We start from the raw sequence: 16,117 nt of genomic DNA, 5'->3' as shown, positions 1-16,117 counted from the left end.
CCCCCCCCCCCATGCTGAGGAGCCCCCACGCTGAGCTGGGTACAGTCAGGCGGCCCCACCCTGCCCAAGGCAGACGCCCTCCCCAGCTACACACATGAACCGAGGCCTATGGAGAAGCTCTCGTAATCATCTTCTAATTCCCCCAAATGGCAACAAATGGGAGTGTTGTTTCCTTTCACATTTTCATTAAATACTCCATAGAGAACAACCACAGGCTTCTGGTCAGGATTGGAGCAGCCTGGAGAAGACAGCTTGTACTCAGGAAGTACCGCCGTCACAAGGGGAATCCACGGGCAGGCAGCTGTGCCCGGGTTTTTCAGACAGCGGCGACACGTGTTGGCAGGAGTGACCGAGTCTCCACATGTCTGTACCCCTCCCCCTCCCAGGCTGGACAGTCAGCTGTGCACTTGGCCCTCCTACCTGGCCTAGGTATGGCCAAGAACAGTTTGAGCCGAGAACTTTTCAACCTGTCATCCTGGGAAATCAGGGAGTGCCACCACCCTCAACGGGGCCCAACCGTGGATGGTCAGGATCCCAGTGGCCACTTTTGGGCACAGCAAGCTGCCCGTGGAAACCTCTGGATCCCCAGGAAGAGGACCTACCCGAGGAGCACAGACAGGACTTGAGGACAGGCGGGCTCTTCGGCAGGAGTGCCACCCCTGCTCCCACGCAACCCTGGCCAAGTCTCGTGACCCCGGGCGCCTCCGCTTCCTCACCCGCAACAGAGTAGCAGGAATACCCAGCCCGCATGAGGCATGACAACTAAGGTTTAATGTCTCAATCTACACCCAAGTGTATCCTCACCGAGGTTCTAAATACATTTTAAACACCAAGACGACAGTCTCAAAAGTTCAGATTTCAAAGGTTTCTAGAGAAAATGAGGCATCTGTGAAGTGTACAAAATCACAAACCTCCCGAACAGACAGAACCAAGCAGACGATCTCTACTATACCTGAGTCCTCCATCAAGGAAGGGTCCACTTTGGGCGAGAGAAAGGCTATGAAAAGATTGAGGTGGTAGATCCCCAAGGCGTAGGTCACGATGTACCAGCCCTGCAAGAGAGGAGCACTTGGTCAGTGACGCAGCCCAACGCCCATGCCCTTAAGCAGCCCCCAATGGTCCAGTAACTCACGACCTTGTTTTAGCTCAACCTCAAAGCACGCACAACTTACTTCCAGTCCGGAGATTGCAACAAGTGACAAGAAGGCACAGTGAACATCCACAATGACAGTTCATCTCAAATTACTTTGTGAGTGTGACAGCGGACAAGCCACGGTGCAAACAGACTTCTGCAGGGGTCCCAGTGGATGCACGGAGCACCTGAAGCCACCAGCTCCCCAGCAGGGATGCAGGAGAAGGGGAGGCTTTCCCCAAAGCCACACGCCTGAGCGGGGCCACACCATGGGGCAGGTGTGGATCGTACATTGAGGGACACCGGCATGTACACCTGGCCCAGACCCCGCCTCACCGATGGCTACCTGACCCAGAAGATAGGATCTGAGCTGTCACTCAGGATGTGCTAGTATTCCTTCTGGTGGGCCCCCATACCACCACACACCGGTCAGGGCTGTTAATAATCTTTGCCCAGAAGAAATCCGGAACCGGGAAATCAGGAAATCAAAAGTGAGGTTAAAAAAAGGTGGAGGGGCGCCTGGGTGGTTCAGTCAGGTTAAGCATCTGCCTTCAGTTCAGGTCATGGTCTCAGGGTCCTGGGATCGAGTTCCATATGCAGCTCCCTGCTCAGTGGGCAGTCTGCTTCTCTCTCTCCCTCTTACCCTGCTTGTGTGTGCTCTCTCCCAAATAAATAAAGTCTTTAAAAAAACAAAGACAAAACAAAAAAAAACATTGTGGAGCCAAACCCTCCTCAGGAGACGCAAAGATGGGAGCACCTGCACACCATCATGTACTCCTGATTAAATCCATTTTTTTTTAAAGATTTTATTTATTAGGGGCGTGATGTGGAAAGCTCACGTAGCTTCATGCTGCAGAGCCACACCTGAGGGGCACCAAAGCAGGTGCAGACTTGGTTCAGAAGACAACTGCATCCCCATCCCACCTGCACCCCTAAATCGAGGTCTCCGGGTCACTCTTTCCATTAGAGAACGGACCAAGTTCCCATTCAAACAACAATCCTAACAACAATTACAGTAAATTTGAAGTCAATATTAGCAAGGCCGCACAGGCTGCGTCCGGCCACCCTGAACCCTCCTACTCTAGAAATAGAGGGAAAAACCCACATCCCATCCAAGGCCACATTTGGACAGTGTGGACATGGCAGGGGCTGGGCTCCCAGCCCACACCTACCTGCAGGAGGTAAACTCGAATCATATAGACGAAGCTCAGGCCCAGTGTCACCACCCATCGCACGGTTGTGTAAGGCGTGGACTTGTCTAGCCAGGACTGATAGATCTAGAAAGACAGGAGTTCACATGCGCTGTGGACCACAGAGCACCAGCTTCGGACTTCAAGTCAGCAACACAAGGCAGTGACTATTAACCCAAATTCCTGAAACAGGCCCACCCCTGAAGCAAAAATAGTACAGAACGATCTCTCACCAGCAGCCAATCCTACAGGATCAGCCTGAGGGGTCGTTATGAGGTCACCTAACCTCACCCAGAGAGCACGAAGAATGTGGGCACCTTACAGGGGGCTCACTCTCGGAGTCCCGCCCCTCCCAGAGCTGGTCCCAGCCCTGCCCAGCAGCCACAGGGGGCCCCTGCCTCTGCCCTCAGGACAGTGAGCCACAGCCCAACCTCCGGCAGGTGTGGAGCTCGGGCACGGTGGGCACAAAGCGGTGGAGTTTCCAGAAGGAATCCTTGGTTTTACCCAGATATGCACGTGCATTGTGTGCAAGTACACATAAGTAGCAGACAGACGTGCATTATTTCATTTTAATTTTGTAATTAATTTTAATTTTTAAACTTAATTTTTTATGAAAAATTTCAACCGTTCATAAAAGCAAAAGTACCCACAGCCTGGTTTCAATAATTGTGAAATTTTCCAAATGTTCTTTTTTAATTTTAAGAACACGTTTTTAATTCTAAGCCAAAACATCAGCATACACAACTGGTCACTGAACGTAGCAGCTTCAGGCACTGCTGACTACGGCAGGCCTCAGCACGGCACACAGGTACACCCCCAGGTCAGTGCAGAGCCGGGCCGGGGACATGGAGGCGGCGGCCTGGACAGAGGACAGTAAGCACACGGCAGTGGCCGCCCCCACAGCCGTGCCGCCCAGGAACTAAGAAGGGTCTTCAGGTTCTTAAAGGTTGTTGGGGCACAAAAAAACAGAAAACCAGGGGCGCCTGGGTGGCTCAGTTGGTTGAGCGGCTGCCTTCGGCTCAGGTCATGATCCTGGAGTCCCGGGATCGAGTCCCGCATCGGGCTCCCTGCTCAGCGGGGGGGTCTGCTTCTCCCTCTTCCCTCTCGTGCTCTCTGTCTCTCATTCTCTCTCTCTCAAATAAATAAATAAAATCTTTAAAAAAAAAAAAAAAAAAACAGAAAACCAGTGTAGGGCAGAGAACATAGGTGGCCTCCAAGGCCTAAACCACTGTCTGGCCCTTTACAGAGCACAGAGCACATTCGCAGCAGAGGGGAAGTGTAAACTGAGACTGGGGAAAGCGAGCAGCTAGCGCCCCGGTGCCCTGCAGGGACACGTCCCGAGGTCGACCGTTTCTCACTCAGTTCAATTCATCAGTTCAGGTCAGTTCTGCAATTCATCCACACAAAAAAACCAACCTGTCCAAGTCTTGTGAAAAATCTGTACACCACAGAAGGTTTCCCATGGACAGAATCTCCAACACTGTCACCTTCGGACATTCTGTAACTGAGAAACATACAAAATACTTTAAATAAAAATGTTCAAGGATCTCATCACTTTGCCCCATTTCCACCAACACGATCAAGCAAATTTCTTCAGTATTCACTTCTTCTTTCTGGGTGTCTTTGCCAGGAGGTGTCCAGGGAAAAGAAAAAAGCAAGAGGGGCGCCTGCATGGCTCAGTCGGTTAAGCGTCGCCTTGTGATTTTGGCTAAGGTCATGATCTCAGGGTGGTGAGATGGAGCCCCACATCAGGCTCTGCACTCAGCAGGGAGTCTACTTGAGATTCTCTCTCCCTCTCCCTCTGCCCTCAACTCACCACGCGTGCGTGCTCTAAGATAAATAAAATCTTAAAAAAAAAAGAAACAAGCAAGAGACTCCGGTGGACAGCCAGAATGGTACGTGACATGCAAAGCAGCACTGGGTGGACTTCTGTTTCTGCTAATGTCACCTGGCCCGCACTCCTCCCGCTGGTCCTCAGGAGCTGCCCTTGCTGACCGTGGAGTCCTGTGGACACACTTTCCCTGGGGCTGGTCCACACCACAGGCCACTGCACCCAGGTCTCCCTCCTCCGGTCTATTCCTCGGGGTCCCCCCCGCCCCCCCGCAACCCCTCTCTCCAGGCCCAGGCTCTGTCCAGGCTGTTCCCCAGGGCACCAGCAGCCAGCTGTGCAAGTCCTGGTCCTCTCAGGGCCTGGTCCTCCGCTCCACAAACAGGAAAATGCCATCCAATTCCCAGAGAGGGAGCCGTCTGTGCCCTCGTTCGTCATCTGTAAGTGGAATTGATTGTATCTGCTCCTATTTCAACATGCTGTTGTGGATTTCATGAGAAATTAACTGATGAGAACCCAGATAACCAAGTGAGCTTAATCACCCCTATCTTACTAAGGACGATCGAGCCTCAAATAGTTTAAGCCACTTGCCCAAGGTCAGGAGCTGCTCTGCCAGACCTCAGCCTCTCTATCCGAGCACACTGCCAGCCAAACCAGATGACTGAGGTGCTGGTGAAGACGCCCAGGGAAAGCTTACCGCTGCCCCCCAAACCTGTGCGCAGCACCTGCCCCAATGGGTACCACGGCAGGGTTGGGACATGGAAGCAGACACAGACTGTGGCTCCAGGCCGGTGTCCAAGGCCCCTGAGCTGTACGGCAGCACAGCCTTGGCCTCCTCATCTGGCCAATGGCACTCACGGACACAGCAGCCCTTCACATGCACACAGGAGAGCGAGGCTCACAACGGCTACAGGGGCCCCACTGGCCAGCCTGCTCACACAGGGCTACAAGCCGAACCCACACCTGCCCGCGCCATGCTTCTTAATCACATCCTCACGGTGAGTGCTCAGAACATCCTCTTTTTGAGATGAAGTCAGCAGCCTCATGTGACCCTAGACCTCAAGTGGAAAACTTTCAATTACAGTTGAGATATTAAGACCTCCTGACCAGCCCCCCCAGCAACAAGTCTGCGTTACAGGTTTAAATGTGATTCCATAAGTGTCGTAAGGATGGGCAGAGGGCCAGGAGTGTCAAGGAGGTGATGGGGAAATGCTCTTTGCCCTCACGAGAGACACAGGAAGTACAGATAAATGACTGAACTAAGCCGATGAATTATGGCCCCCAGGGCCCCATCTCTTCAGGAGATGTATTTTTACACTCAAGTGAGAAAATCCCGTATTTTAAGAGGGCCTAAATTAAAACTCATTCCCTAGGATGGCTGGCTTCCCTGTTTAGGCCAAAGCCAGGCCAGCAGAACGCTACGTCAGTAATACTCCTTAACCTGTGGATCCTCACAAATTTTCTCTTCTTTTACTTATTTATGACCAAGTGTTTACCCATAAAACCCTTTACTTGAACTGAGGCAGGAAAAGCAGTATTAGAACATGCCCTGGAAGCATGCACTCTAGCTAGAGATGTCTGCTTCTTTCAGATGAATGTGCAGAAATTATTCCAAACACGTCAGCCAGCCTCTGATTGTCTGACAAGCAACACATCCATCGTTATGTGGCTCTCCACGTCTCGAGGAGACTGTCACAGCAACATGAAGCAAGGGAACTCTGGAGTCAAGCAGTCTCCTTCTAAAGTCCAGTTCGGTCACTTTCTAGCAGGACGGCCCGAGTGACCCCTCATTCCAATCTGCGAAACGGGGTGACAGCAAATGCGCCCTCCTCAAAGGCTTCTCTCGGGGTGTCAGCTGTGTGAGCCTCAGAGCCTGGCACCGAGGGAGCATGCTGGCCTCTCAGATGTGCTGGCCCTGCCTCGCACGTCTCCGATCCCCTTCCCTCTGCTCAGTTTGAAGGCCACCTCTGCACAAAGGCCCGCCCCATCAACAATCCCTAAGTCACATCAGCCTGTTTTTATTTCATGTAACAATCATTTTCTTATTTTCATCCTGTTTCTCTATTTCCTCCTATTAGAATACAAGCCTCTTCAGGGGGAACCTTGTCTGGGCCACTCCTGCGCCCTGCCACCTAAAAAGGCCCGTTATACGGCAGGCAATCAGCAAATTACCTGCCGGATTCAACTGTTTTATGCTCAGGCACACACACACCAAAAAAAGAGTAAAAAGCAAAATAAAACCATTCCAAGTAGACCGTGAGTGTCATGCCTGAAACTGTGCACAAAACTCTCTACGTGCCTAGTCCTGGGGCCCCACTTGCCCCAGTGTCTGCACTACTCAAATAGCAAGCACGGCATTTAAAGGATTATAACCCTCTGCCAGGCATCCGGATCACCCACGCTTCGCTCCTCCTCCCTCGTTCCTCCTAGGTCCGGTGCAGGGCAGTTCCACCTGCAACCTCTGGTGCCGTTCCCTCCGCTGAAATGCCCTTCCAGCGTCACCTACTCATTCTTAGCAACACCGCCCTCCCCGTCCAGGGCTCCTCCCGCCTTGGGCAAGACCATCCTGGAGGTCTCCACCTGGCCCTGACCACAGCGCACCTGGCCGAGGTCACCTCCTGCGCTCTACAGGAGCTGGCTCTCAATCACCGAGGACCCTGCTCGCTCACGGGGGATTCTATCCCCGCGAAGTGAAAGATCAACCCCACTGAGAAGAACGAGTTTCGGGGAAACTTCAGGACTCCCAGGCCGCCTCTACTCTGAGGACGCGAGGGAGCGGAGCCCCGAAGAAGGTTCACGGGCGAGGGCGGCTGTAGGCTGTGCGATCCCCGGCGCGGGAGCACGGTCGGATGCAAAGTCGACCTGGAGAACTTTGGCTTTTGCGACCGTAATTTGCAGTATTTCCAGAGATCACCTTGAGCAACCTAACTCTTCGTCTCGACGATCTCCTACCCAAACCCTACAGACGAGCCACAGTACCGAGTGAGGACCCGACAAGGAAGAGCGAACGTCAGCGCACGAGCCGGGGGTGGGCAGCCAACCCCTCCCGGGCCGCGCCCGCGGGTGCGGGTGGGGGCGGTCCCTGCGCGACCCCAGCCCCCGCCCGGCCTAGCCCGCCGCCCCGCCCGCCCGGGGCCCGCCCCGCGCCTAGCCCCGCCCGCCCGGACCCCCGCCGCCCGCCGGCACCTCGCCGCTCCCTGCGGCCGAGCGCGGTCTCCGAGGGCCGCGGGAAGGAGGACGCGGGCAGGCGGCCGCGCCGGCGCTTCGCACGGTCCGGGAAGGGCCAGCCGAGCACTTCCGCTCTGTCCTGCGCGGCACCGCCTCCGGAGCCTCCAAGATGGCCGTCGGGGCGGAGCCGAGAGCCTCCAACCATTTCCTCTTCCGGTGCAGGGTGCCCAGGCAGTTGGCAGGGCAGTCCCCTCGGCGGAAGGGACGTCAGCGGCGGAAACGCGCCGTGCTGCGCATGTGTAGTTGCGTCTACGGGCTCCGGGCCGGCACAATCCACTCCAGAGATTGCTATCGCCCAGGGACTGGCCCATGGGCCAATGGAGGAGAGCTTTGCGGTTGCTAAGGAAACCCCTAGCGGCAAGATGGCAGCCGCGGGCGGAGAGAGCCCGAGCTCCAGCCCGCCGCTCCAGGACCCACCGAGCCGGCCGCCACGGGACGGTAATGGCTGCAGGCCGGGGCCGGGTCTCCGTCCGCGATGGGGGAGGGGGGCGGGAGACGGGCGGGGTTCCGGCGGTCGCCGCGCGCTCTCGGTCCCAAGCCCAGCCGGCAGCCCCCGGGAAGCCCCGGCGCCCCAACCCTGGGAGGGGGGGCGCCCCCGCGGGCGGGCGGGGCTCCGAGCCCGGGGCGGCGGAGCCCGCCGGCTCCTGGGGAGCGAGCCGGGAGGCGCCGTTCGGAGGCTGGGCGGGCGCGGCTCGAAGATCCGAAGAACCGTGTTCGGGTAGAGCCCGAGCTGCTCTGTGGCAGATGCGGGAGTCTGGCGACTCCCACGCTTCCCACGTCGCCCGGTGGAAACGGGGCTGGTGCGGAGGGGACCCTGCCGCCCCCTGGGTGTGAGTGTGGATTTTGTCCTGCGGGGACGAGAGGCCGCTGGTGAATTCCTGCAGAGAAACGGCAGGGCTGGCGCCCCCCGCCCCTTCCCCCGGCAACCGTCGCCCCTCCGCAAGCCGCGGCCTCTCAGGGCCCTGCGCTCGCGCATGCCGCCCCCGCGCCCTCAGGGCCCAGAGAGCCGCCCCATCCGAGGGTTTGTTGGCCGTCAGCCGGTCACCTGTGGCGCCACCCGCTCACCCGTCCCTCTTCTTCTCGACATTCAGGTTACGGTGTCTATGTGTACCCGAATTCTTTCTTTCGATATGAAGGAGAATGGAAAGGAGGGAAGAAACACGGTGAGAAATCGTGGCCTGTTCCCACGGCTGCCACCTCGCACCGACAGCCACGTCCTCGGGGAGCCTGGGCCGGCAGGTGGCACTGGGAGCCACCAGCCCAGGGTCCCCACACTCCCTCTCACTAGTGCCCAGGAAAGGCCATTCCCTGCAGCGATCTTCAAAGTTCACCAGACAAGACATGCCGGGGGCCCTGGGAGACCCCTCAGCTAGCAGCCTTCTCTCAGGCGCTGGGGCATCCTGGGCAGGGGAAGCCCCAACTTAGAAATCCTCCCTGGCGTGTTAGTCTGTCTTTGCCAAAGTGAAAATTGCCTTTATGGTTTATTTTTGATGAGTAAGAGATTACCCACCTTTGTATTTATCCAAAGGATACAAACGTAATGATCCGCGGGGGCATCTGCACCCCAGTCCTTACAGCAGCAATGTCCACAATGGCCAAACTATGGAAAGAGCCCAGATGTCCATCCACAGATGAACGGACAGAGAAGACGTGGTCTATACACGGTGGACTACTACTCCGCCATCAAAAAAATGAAATCTTGCCATCTGCAACCACGTGGATGGAACTAGAGGGTATCATGCTGAGCGAAATAAGTCAGTCTGAGAAAAACAAATACCATATGATTTCACTCATACGTGGAATTTAAGAAACAAAACAGATGAACATAGGGGAAGGGAGGGAAAAATAACAGAAAAACAGGGAGGCAAACCGTAAGAGATGCTGAACTCTAGGAAACAAACTGAGGGTTGCTGGAGGGGAGATGGGTGGGGGCATGGGGTAACTGGGTGATGGGCATTGAGGAGGGCACGTGATGTGATGAGCACTGGCTGTTATATGCAACTAATGAATCATTAAATCCTACCCTGATAACTAATAATACAGTGTATGTTATCTAAATTGAACTTAAACAACTTCTTAAAAGAGAGAGATTACGTACTTTTGTAGAAAGTCTCAGCCTTAAAAGAAAGAAAGTACCGAGGGTGAGTCGCTGGAGTCCTCCCCAGGGGTGGGCCCAGACTTGCCCATGTTTACGCTCACACAGTCTTATGTCTGTTTGGGGGTTCTGCCTGCTCACATCCTCTGCCTATTTTTCTCCTAGAGAATTGGTCTTTCAGCATTTTCTTATATGAGCTCTTTTTGTGGCTGCTGGCTGCCAGTATTTTTCTGTGTTTTTAAGCTTTTGACTTGTGTTGTTGCCACACAGACATTTTTCGCTTTTGTGTGAAATCTCTGCTTCTCTTCCTCTGGGCCTGGCATGGAGGCTTACGTCTGGGAACCCTGCCAGAGCCTGGCCTGGACAGAGTGGTCCTCCCTTTTTAAATGTTTTCTTGAGTGCTGCCCTGTGTCCACAGACTCCGTTTCTTCCGGCCCCGGTGCTGATGGAGGCCAGGTGACTGGAGTGTCTCCTCCGAAGAGGTTGGGGTAGCTCTGCTGTCATCCCAGCCCAGACAGCAGGCCTTAGTCATGTTTCAAGAACGTTTTTATCGAGAAACGTGTGTGGGTGAGTTTGCAGAGAGCAGGCTTAGGACAAGAAGCAGAGCCGAACACAGGCCTGAGAGCTTCAAAGCCCAGCTCTTCCCACGGAGAAACGAGTCCAGCCACGCATGGGCAGCAGGGGTTTCTCCGACTTTGGTCTGACTTCACATCGTGATTTCTTTCCCCAGGCCAGGGGAAGCTGCTGTTTAAAGATGGGAGTTATTACGAAGGCGAGTTTGTGGACGGGGAGATCACGGGAAAAGGCTGCCGGCTCTGGGCCTCATCAGGTTAGCAGTGGAGACAGGTGCGGGTGTGCTGACTCCTTTCTCGTAAACTATCTCTGGTGTAAGTTGTTCCTGGCTTCCGGATGCAGAAGGCACCTCCTTCTGTGAAGTGTGGGTCTCTGGTTTCCATCACATTCCCCCGCATTAGCAGCATGCCGGCCGAGGGCGGGGGCAACCACTCACAGACCTTCCCAGGCAAGCGTGGTGGCTGTTCTCCGCTGAGAGAAGCCCCACCCCCACAGATTCTGACCCAGAGAGGCCTTTGCCCTTGGGCACCTGGATGCTGCAGAGAGGGTCGTCATAGGACGGGGATCTGCATCCACCTGCTATGAGCGGGGGCTGTACAGTAACCAGGAGGGCAGGACCAAACCCACCTAATCCTATTTTCTCATTAGCCAAGGTGAACGGGAGATAAAGAGACCCCCTCACGTGTTCTGAAATGATACTTGCTGCCACCATTGATCAGGGGTGGGAGGGGTGTGACTGTCAACCCACAGGGGACTCAGGAACAGCTCTAACCCTGGGTGTGCCCCTCTCCTCATCTGCACCAGGGAACACCTATTCTGGACAGTTTGTTTTGGGAGAGCCTCAAGGACACGGCGTCATGAAGTACAAAGCTGGCGGACGTTATGAAGGGGAGTTCTCCCACGGCCTGAGAGAAGGTCTGATACCCACAGGAGCTTGCTGAGTGTGGCAGGGCGCTTTGTGGGGAGCCCTGGGCCCCAGCACCCCTCCCCAAGATCTAACTCAGGGGCCCTGACGTCCACCCGGCCATACTGGAGGTGCTCTTCTCTCTGCCCCCAGCACCACGTCTGCTGCAGCTCCGTGTGGGGGCCATGGCCCAGGGACCCTGCTTGATGGGGCTGAGACCGTAGGTCCTGCATCAGTTCACTGCTGTGGTTAAAATCTAGCAGCTCAAAAAACTGCCATTTAATTATTCACCCACAAACCTGGGGGTCAGCAGTCTGTCCCCGGCTTGGCTGGGCAACGCTTTTGGCCTCACATGGGGTCACCCCTACAATGGTGATCGCAGCAGCTCAGGCAGGGCTGGTGGTTCCTGGGCCCTGGCCCAGAGCCTCAGGGTTCCTGGGGGGGCAAGAAGCTGGGGGTTCTTTGAGGACATGCTGCTGAACAAAGCGAGTCAGGAGGCCACACTTGTGGGGAAGCGGACTCTGCCCGGGGGGGGGGGTGTGCAACCCTGGCGCCCGAAGACAGAAGTGCTCACTGTTCTGGAAGACCAGCCTCCAGAAGCAAGCCATGCATCCACAAGGTCCGACAGTGCCTTTCCAGGGTCCGCTCACATCGGAAGATGCGCGTGCACTTCCAAGCTGTCCCAAACCATGCAATGAAGCCCTGTCCTCATGAGTGTGTCCTCTGGCCTTTGTTTTCTTTCTTTTTTTTTTTTAGGATTTATTTATTTTGGAGAGGGCATGCCAGCAGGGGAGGACTGGAGGGAGAGGGAAAGGGAAAGAATCTCAAACAGACTCCCCGCCCAGCACAGAGCCTGACGCAGGGCTCAATCTCATGATGTTTAGATCGTGAGCTGAGCTGAAACCAAGAGTCGGACCTTCCACCGACTGAGCCCCCCAGGCGCCCCTGTGCTCTGGCCTTTAGACCCAGGGCCTTTGAATCGGCCATAGGAGGCCCAGCACTGCCGTTGTCTGTGAGGTGCGGTTTCCCATGGACTGACACGATGGCAGAGCTGTGGGGTGGCCCCAGCCAACAGCAAGGCACTCCAGCCTCAAATGCTGGGGCCTGGGGGACCTTAAGGGGCACCCCTCCTGCTCTCACTCAGCACCTTTGAGAGCTGGACCCCAGAACCGCTGTCATTGGCGTGGTGGTCACTGGTGCCGCCCCAAATCACAGCTGCCATGTCTTACCCCGGCACCCCTGGCCTGGGAGGGCGGCCCGGTTCCTGGAGCCATTCTGACCCCAGCTTTCTTCTGAATCTACCGCCGCCCTCTGGGGGGGGTGGAAGCAAGGTTCCCCCGACAGGAGGCAGGAAGTGACGCTTACTGCCCTGGGCTCCCTCCCTAGGACATGGGCACCTGGTGGACCAGGACGGACAGGCCTACTGGGGGTCGTTCCATGAGAACAAGAGGCACGGCCGGGGGCACATGGTCTTCCGGTGAGTGCGCCACCCCCCAGTCCCCCAGGCCACCCTGGCCTCTGGCACATCGGCAACACTTGGGATTCGGTGCTTTAGTTACCGACACTGCTTAGCAGCATGTTTAGTAGAGAGAACTTTGACTCCCCCTGGCGAACACCTCCCAGAGGCTTGGGCGGCAGGGGGGTGGCGGGCAGGCGCTTTCTCGGCGCCACAGGACGTGGTGAGCCTGCCTTTCCATCCGTGGCTCGTGCACAACGCCGCCATGGCCACGTGTAGGTTCACACTGACTTTTCTCCAAGTCTTACCCAGCTGGGGACCGGGCGAGCGGGGGCCGCGGGCCGCTGCCATCACCCCCCGCCAAGCGCCAGGCCCCCTGCCCCCCGCAGCAGGCCCTGGCAAGGCAGGAGCTCGCGCCATCTGCTCGGGGCCTATTTTTGCCTCAGTCCCGGTGGCGCGTGCTGAGCCCCGGTCAGAGGAGCGGGTCTGAGTCAGCACCACCACCTGGCTCTCCCCGGTCTGAGAGCTGCCCCGTGTTTGTGTCCCCAGGAACGGTGACAAGTACGAAGGCGACTGGGTCCGGGACCAGCGTCAGGGGCACGGAGTGCTGTGCCGAGCCGACAGCTCCACCTACGAGGTACCTGGAGATGTGGCGGGACCCAGGCTCTGGGGGCCCCGCTGGGCGCCTCAGTGCTGCCCCTCCCCTCCGAGGGGCAGGGAGGGCGGCCGCCCCTCTCGGCTGATGAGGAAGCGAGGGAAGGGGAAGGGCCCCGGCTAACACCTTTCCTGTTTGGCTCCTGAGATGCCACGTGCAGGGTCACCTGTGCGAACGGGTGACATTTCTCAGTCCTTGAGGATGCCCTCAGGGCCGGTGAATGTTTTTGATGAGAAACGCCCACCCTGATAACATGGGAGAGGACGCTCCCCCCTCCTTGTTGCTGCGGGCCGTACCCCTCGGGTCTGACCGGGGTTGGGGGCGGTCAGGTGCTACAAAGCATGAGGGAGACCAGGCAGATCCGAGGACCTCATTGGGACCCCAGAATCCATCATCCATCTTTCTTACTGGACACTGGCCACCTGCCCAGCCGGGAGCAATCGCAGCAGGAGCCAGAGATGTGCGTCTCAGGAAGGGCAAGCCACAGCCGGCGGCTGGAGTGACAAGTAGCCCCGTCGGCCCTGCAGGCAGCTGGGGGGCCAAGAGCCTGGCCGCCTGTCCTGGGTCGTTCTGTGAGCTGAGGCCTAAATGATGACGAGCCGCCGCGGCCACCGAAGAGCAAGGGCAGGGCGCTACCGGCAGCAGGAGGAGCAAGGGCACAGCCGGGCGGGAGGTCCGGGAGGGGCCGCGGAGACCCTGAGCCTCAGCGGGCCGGAGTGTGATTGTAAGGGTCGCCGGAAGCACTGGAAGGAAGCGGTGGTCTGATCTCTGTGTTTGAAAAGTCCCTCCGGTTCTTGTCCAGGGGGCACTCTGCCATCAGGAGAGGGGAGGGCGCGGAGAACAGCCTTGGGGTGGTTTGGAGGTGAAGACACCAGCCTTGCTGGCAGGTTGGATGTCGAGGCGAAGGCAAGAGGAGAAGCAAGGATGACTCCTGGGTTTGGGACCGAGCATCGGAGGGCGGCGGTGCCCGAAGCAGGATCCCGTCGGGAGACAGGAACCGGGCCAGCACGTTACCGTGGAAATAGGTAGCTGGCTAGCCGGTGCAGGGCCGTGAAGTGCTGGAAGGGGTAAAAGCAGAAACAGCAACAGCAAACGCACTGGTGGCCCCGCAGACGCCCCAAAGATGGACCTGGGGCCCCCCCTGCGCAGCCGGGCTCCTTGGGAAGGAAGACGCGTGGTGTGCGGTGACTTCGCCACAGTGACTACGATGCGCCCACTGAATCTGGAGCCGCGGGAGCCCAGGCCCAGCTGCACGCGGCCGTTCACGCAGGGCCTGCTGCCGACGAGCCACATGTCCGGCGGCCAGGAGAGACGGCGAGAGGTCCAGCTCCGGCAGCCCAGAGCCGGCCAGGAAGAGTGGCTTTGGGGCTGAGAGGTGATAACTGATGGCGGGCGGGGCGCCGGAGGGGGGCGGCTGGCATCCTGGCCTGGCCCATGCAGCCCCCCACAGCAGCCTAGCCTGCTCATCAGACAAGCTCGGCCTGGGTGAGAGCGCACTCCGGCCTCAGGACAGGCGGCAGGGGCCAGTGTGCCCTGTGCGTGTCCATGTTGCTGCTGGCCTGCTGCTTCTGCACGAGGGGCCGTCCGTCCTTACGGACCCGCCCGAAGGGCCCAGCACAGGCACCGCAGACAGCCTGGCCTCGGTTCTCCAGAGCTGCAGTGGGAGAGAGACACGGAGGGCAGGTGTCCCCCTGCCCCCGCCCGTCCGCGCCACGCCCGGAGTCGTCCCCACAAACGTGCACAAGCACACCTCGAGGGCTGGGGTGGACGCGGACAGGTTCCCAGCGCGCGGCAGCAGAATCGTTCGCGCCCCAAGCACCGGCCTCTGGCCTCAGCCCTTCTCCCCGCTTCGTGGGTGAGGCGACAGGCCCAGAGGAGGGGCAGGGAGTTCCGGCCTGGAGCCCAAGTGAGATTCAGGGGCAGATGGCATGGCCTCCAACCCAGGTGGGTCCCCCCACGGCTGGACAGGGCTGGCGGAGGGAGCATCCGCTTCTTTGGGGCCCCCGGCACTGCCCTGTTCCTGGAGGCTTTTCTGGCCCTCGGCCCCTCGGCCGCCTGCCGGGCCTCAGTGCTGTGGCTGCCCCCTGGGCCCCCCCGCTCAGGCCTCCCCTGGGAGGGGACGGGACTAGGGCAGTGGCCCTCCACACCCCAGGCTGACCCGGGCGCCCATCGCCTGCGCAGCGCTCCACCAGGGGGCAGCCCAGCCCCGCCAGCAGTTCGGCCGGCCAGGCCTTACAGGGGCTTCTCCCGCTTGGGAGACGTTTTCCTCCAACTTGACCGCCGGAGCCTGATTTCGGACCAAACCACCCCGACTGCAGCTCCCGATGGCTAGGCTGCTTCCTCACCAAGTGAGGAGGCCTTCTCCTGGACGGTCACCCCTCAGTGTCACGGGCCGCGCCGTCCCAGCCTGCAGATCTCAGGACCCCCACACGTCCTCAAGGGAGGTGGCGTGTCCTCAACGTGGGGCACCTCCCACATGAGTGAACAGGGAAGCCTGGTCCTCCAGCTGCGTCTTCCCCAGGATGCAGACTCATGTCCGCCTGCATTTCCGTTTGCTTGGCACCTCCCAACCTTCCTCAGCCTCATGCCCAAGGACCTCAGACAACCGGCCTGCTCCCTGCAGCTCTGAGCACTGCTGGGACCCCGTCCTCGGTCGTGCTCGTGGTGTCTGTGTGGGCAGCCCCCAGCCGCACGTGCTGGAAGGGACGCGAGCAGCCACCTCACCCACAGCCCGGGTGCCGACGGGACGGCCGAGGGGCACCCAGGTCCCGGAGGGAGGGCGGGCGCAGGGGTCCCTCACGGCTTCCCCTGCCCTCCGGCCACTTTTTAAACCGGCTTCCAGGTGGCCGTGCAGACGGGGCGTGTGGAGAAGGGCTGCGCCCAGGAGGGCAGTGGGGTCCGGCTGCAGCCACACGGTGGCCTCGGACACGGCCCACGCGCTCGCCGCCGCCAGCACGCCTTCCGGGGCCGCCAGGGAGACTTGGCTCGCGCTCTGTCGCCAGGCCTGGCTGGTGGGGAAGGCTCAGGCCTCTCCGTGTTGCAGGGACACCTCACGC

At 58.6% G+C, this 16,117-nt stretch overlaps 2 protein-coding genes across 6 annotated transcripts in view; one reads left to right on the top strand and one right to left on the bottom strand.

The window, feature by feature from the left end:
• Positions 1–7,472, bottom strand: part of RER1 (retention in endoplasmic reticulum sorting receptor 1) — an 11,403-nt gene extending 3,931 nt beyond the window's left edge. Inside the window, exons 1-4 of one of the 3 annotated variants that reach the window (XM_081817324.1) lie at positions 7,337–7,472; positions 3,739–3,820; positions 2,305–2,409; positions 953–1,052 (exon numbers count right to left, since the gene is read on the bottom strand). In XM_081817324.1, the coding sequence (XP_081673450.1) occupies positions 953–1,052; positions 2,305–2,409; positions 3,739–3,819 (286 nt within the window). In that variant the 5' untranslated portion in view covers position 3,820; positions 7,337–7,472. Of the gene's footprint in view, positions 1–952; positions 1,053–2,304; positions 2,410–3,738; positions 3,827–6,656; positions 6,797–7,336 lie in introns of those variants that run through there. The other 2 variants (XM_081817323.1, XM_081817325.1) reach the window with 2 other exon arrangements.
• An 89-nt stretch (positions 7,473–7,561) lies between these two features.
• MORN1 (MORN repeat containing 1) overlaps positions 7,562–16,117 on the top strand; it is a 53,550-nt gene continuing 44,994 nt past the window's right edge. For 2 of the 3 annotated variants that reach the window (XM_081817321.1, XM_081817318.1), the window contains exons 1-6: positions 7,562–7,816; positions 8,470–8,541; positions 10,204–10,302; positions 10,851–10,961; positions 12,337–12,427; positions 12,956–13,043. In XM_081817321.1, coding sequence (XP_081673447.1) covers positions 7,696–7,816; positions 8,470–8,541; positions 10,204–10,302; positions 10,851–10,961; positions 12,337–12,427; positions 12,956–13,043 — 582 coding nt within the window. In that variant the 5' untranslated portion in view covers positions 7,562–7,695. The remainder of the gene's footprint in view (positions 7,817–8,469; positions 8,542–10,203; positions 10,303–10,850; positions 10,962–12,336; positions 12,428–12,955; positions 13,044–16,117) is intronic. The other variant, XM_081817320.1, reaches the window with a different exon arrangement.

The sequence above is a fragment of the Leptonychotes weddellii genome, chromosome 4, assembly GCF_054177405.1.
Source record: "Leptonychotes weddellii isolate Sample4059 chromosome 4, ASM5417740v2, whole genome shotgun sequence".
NCBI lineage: Eukaryota > Metazoa > Chordata > Mammalia > Carnivora > Phocidae > Leptonychotes > Leptonychotes weddellii.
The sequence above is the reverse complement of the archived record's forward strand: the minus strand, read 5'-3'. Positions and strand labels throughout refer to the sequence as shown.